We start from the raw sequence: 3,900 nt of genomic DNA, 5'->3' as shown, positions 1-3,900 counted from the left end.
GTGTGTGTGTGTGTGTGTGTCTATGTGTGTGTGTTTTTTTTCTTTGATGTTAATCAAATTTGTTGTCTCCGATGTGTGTCAATTATCAACAATTACGATCAACGTCGTAACATTCTTCAATTTTCTATCCATACTTTTCTTCCCTTACTCCCCCTTCTCCCCCCTTCACCATCCCATTAATATTTTCAAACGATTTATTTCATGTCTAATTAAATCCTTTTAAAATTAATTATAATTTACGATTATATTAATTGAATTTCGTGGTGTATACTTAATTTCCATCAATTTTCGATAAAACAAAAAAAAAGTAATGACGAATCGAAAGTGATAGGAACCTGTCGTGAATAATTGTTCAAAAAAATATTAGCACAACTTTCAATAAAAATATCATTGAAGAAATTACCCCTTTCAGGTCCCCACCCCCTCCTCTCCAACCATTCAAATTTTTCAAAATATTGTATTGTTTGTGGTAAGCTTCTTTTTGATTTTTTTTGGGAGGGGGTGTGGAAAGGGGGAATTAATAAAATTTGAAGCTTTCTATCTTTCTCACTTTTTCTTTTTTCGTGTCATTTTTATTTCATTTTTTCCTACGAATGCAACAGGCAAACGTGTAAAAGAATAACTTAATGACACGTTTTTGAACGAAAAGTGTAGAGACACGTGATACGCGTAAATGCTTCTTCTTGCATATTAACATAATATGTATTTAAGATATACTTTTCTTGAATACTTTGTAACTAATTATTATATTTAAGAATTTTGTGTAATCTTTACAATAATTATCTTAAATTATTTTAACTTTTACTTAAATTTAGAAAAAAAATTGGAAATATTGACTAATTGGTAAAAATATTCTTTGAAATATTGTATATATGCATATATGCATTTGCATGCGTAACAATTTTTTTAACTAAAATATATAATTAATTTTTTTGTAAAACATCGCGTCGCAGTTATGTATTAATAATACATATAATAAAATTTGAACAGGGATAATAAATCGTATACGAAAATAAAATTCGCATGAGATTTTATTTTTTTAATGATTGTCGAATACACACACACACTCGATGAATGAATAACAAATTTTTTCTAAACTTATAATTATTGTATATAATTAATTAATTAATTAATAATTCTCTTTATATTAAATTAACTTGAATTTGTTTTTGTTTTTATTTTCTCGACAATCTTATACACAAAATATAATTTATTGAAATATATAAATCATTTGTTTGTTTCATAAAATTAGGAATAAATAATCGAATTATGGCGCCTAATATTACGAGCAGCCCAACAACTGGGGTTTTATTCGAAGGAGAAAAATTGGACGATCAGCCAGTGGTTGATTTGCCCAAGGAAAAAGAAAAATATAAGAGACGTATAGTTTGGAGAAATGTCACAATATTTGCCGGTCTTCACATTGGTGCTCTTTATGGTTTCTATCTCATATTCACATCCGCCAAATTGTTGACCACGCTTTTTGGTAAGTATACGCAAATTTTAATAATTAACAATAATTACTTTTTTTTACAAAAATTTTATTATCCATTATAATATATACGTTAAAAATTCTCGTATATTATTTTTATATCACAGTTATTATTTTTACCCCCGATTTATTTTTATTTATTAATAATAATTATTTATCCCATTTGATGTGCATATGATGATTCTAACGACCGCGTTGAATTGTGATTAATATATTTAATTATTTATTAATAATTATTCTCATTTTTTGTTAGCTAAGGTTTTTTTTTTTTTAATCGATTAAAAATCCCGATATAGTGTACGTAATCAAAATGAATATATTATAATTTTAAAAAATAATCACTTGTCTCTCTCTCTCTCTCTTTTATAAGAATGTTTTTTACGATTAAGCAAAAATAATTCAACATGTTATAAAATTTCACAATAGTAGTATATATACATATATATATATATATATGCATTTACGAACATATATTTGTTTTTTCAGCAATTCTACTCTACGTATGTTCTGGAATTGGTATTACAGCAGGAGCTCACAGATTATGGGCACACAGATCATATAAAGCAACGTGGCAACTCCGATTAATTCTTATAATATTCAACACTATAGCCTTCCAAGTAAGTTACAGAGAAATATTTTTTTTTTTTTTTTTTTTTTTTTTTTTTTTTTTTTTTTTTTTTTTTTTTTTTTTTAATATTCTTTGATAAATTATTATTTAAAAAAACACACACAAACAGATTAATATTTGTTACAAATTATATATACTTATCATCGCGAAATAATCCCCCTAAGATATCCTATTATCGCAAATAAATAAATAATTAATTAATACATGTAATAACATGAGATTTATTTAAACACGTATTTCATATCTTTCGTCTGCTATCACCTGTCTACGACGATATCATATAGAGAAATATATTTAAAACAACAACAAATAAAATGATATCTTTCAATCGTATTTAACGTATCAAAACGATCGATAAAAATGATTTTAAAAAAATTAATCTTTGTTTTTGTTTGTTTCTATTAGGATGCGGCTATCGATTGGGCAAGAGACCACAGAGTTCACCATAAATTCAGTGAAACTGATGCAGATCCACATAACGCGAAAAGAGGTTTCTTCTTTTCTCATATCGGTTGGTTACTCCTCAGGAAACATCCGGACGTTAAGAAAAAAGGTCAAGGAATTGATTTGAGCGATCTTAAAAGCGATCCCATCGTTGCATTTCAAAAGAAGTACGTATATATATATACACCAATATTATATTATTTTTTAACATACTTTTCTATAGAAATATACGATAATATACATTTAATAAACGCGAATACGGTTATTATAAAAATAAATTTTAATGTTTCAGATATTACTTCATATTGATGCCTACGTTGTGTTTTATCCTGCCAAGTTTAATACCGATGTACTTGTGGAACGAATCTTTCCTCAATTCTTATTTCATTCCTGTTGTATTTCGTTACGTCTTTACTTTAAACATGACGTGGCTGGTTAACTCTGCTGCTCATCTTTTCGGAAATAAACCTTACGACAAGTTAGTTACAATTCTTAACTTTATTAAACGTATCGAATTTAGGAGAGCTAAACAAATATACACGTGATTGAGACGTGATCAATATAGGAATGTATTAAATACTATTATATTAGATGAAAATATCAATTGTCAACAAATAGCAAAGAGGTTTCATCATTAATCTATCACGCAAAATTTAGTTTATCTCTCCTTGCTTTAAAAAACCTTTACCATAGATGTAACATTAATGATAATTGATTTTAACTAATGTGATTTAAGTAATTGTCAAAAAATTATTATTCTTTTTATTTTCTTTTTTAGATACATCAATCCGTCAGAAAACAAAGGAGTAGCATTAATGGCAATGGGCGAAGGTTGGCACAATTATCATCACGTATTCCCATGGGATTACAAAACAAGCGAGTTGGGTAATTACAGGCTGAACCTGACTACCGCGTTTATTGATTTCTTTGCGAAAATAGGCTGGGCCTATGACCTAAAAAGTGTCTCACATGATATGGTTAAATCGCGGGTACTCAAAAGCGGAGATGGTACACACGATGTTTGGGGTTGGGGTGACAAGGATCAAACGCAAGAAGAAAAACAGCACGCCGTATTCACGTATACTACTGCTTCTTCGACGAAAGATCAATAACTGGGTTTTTTTTTTTCTATCTCTCTCTATCTCTCTCTCTATCTTTCTCTCTATTCGTCTCCGTATATTTGTTTATTTCTTTTTATTTCGAGAGAATATTCCTCCTCTCACATTTATTTAATACAAAACTAAATAATTCATTATAAGCATGAATTGCTTATTATTATTATTATTATTATTATTATTATTATTATTATTATTATTATTATTATTATTATTATTGT

At 27.7% G+C, this 3,900-nt stretch overlaps 1 protein-coding gene across 1 annotated transcript in view; it reads left to right on the top strand.

Annotated features, from left to right (window-relative positions):
• Nucleotides 1–3,754, top strand: part of LOC106785107 (acyl-CoA Delta(11) desaturase-like) — a 16,021-nt gene extending 12,267 nt beyond the window's left edge. The window contains exons 2-6 of the mRNA XM_014745282.1: nucleotides 1,253–1,486; nucleotides 1,979–2,109; nucleotides 2,526–2,731; nucleotides 2,857–3,042; nucleotides 3,343–3,754. Of these exons, the coding sequence (XP_014600768.1) occupies nucleotides 1,270–1,486; nucleotides 1,979–2,109; nucleotides 2,526–2,731; nucleotides 2,857–3,042; nucleotides 3,343–3,676 (1,074 nt within the window). The 5' untranslated portion in view covers nucleotides 1,253–1,269 and the 3' untranslated portion in view covers nucleotides 3,677–3,754. The remainder of the gene's footprint in view (nucleotides 1–1,252; nucleotides 1,487–1,978; nucleotides 2,110–2,525; nucleotides 2,732–2,856; nucleotides 3,043–3,342) is intronic.
• Nucleotides 3,755–3,900: the final 146 nt, after the last annotated feature.

This window comes from Polistes canadensis, unplaced genomic scaffold, assembly GCF_001313835.1.
Source record: "Polistes canadensis isolate GaletaPanama2010 unplaced genomic scaffold, ASM131383v1 scaffold_45, whole genome shotgun sequence".
Classification (NCBI taxonomy): Eukaryota; Metazoa; Arthropoda; class Insecta; order Hymenoptera; family Vespidae; genus Polistes; species Polistes canadensis.
This window is presented reverse-complemented; position numbering and strand designations above follow the sequence as displayed.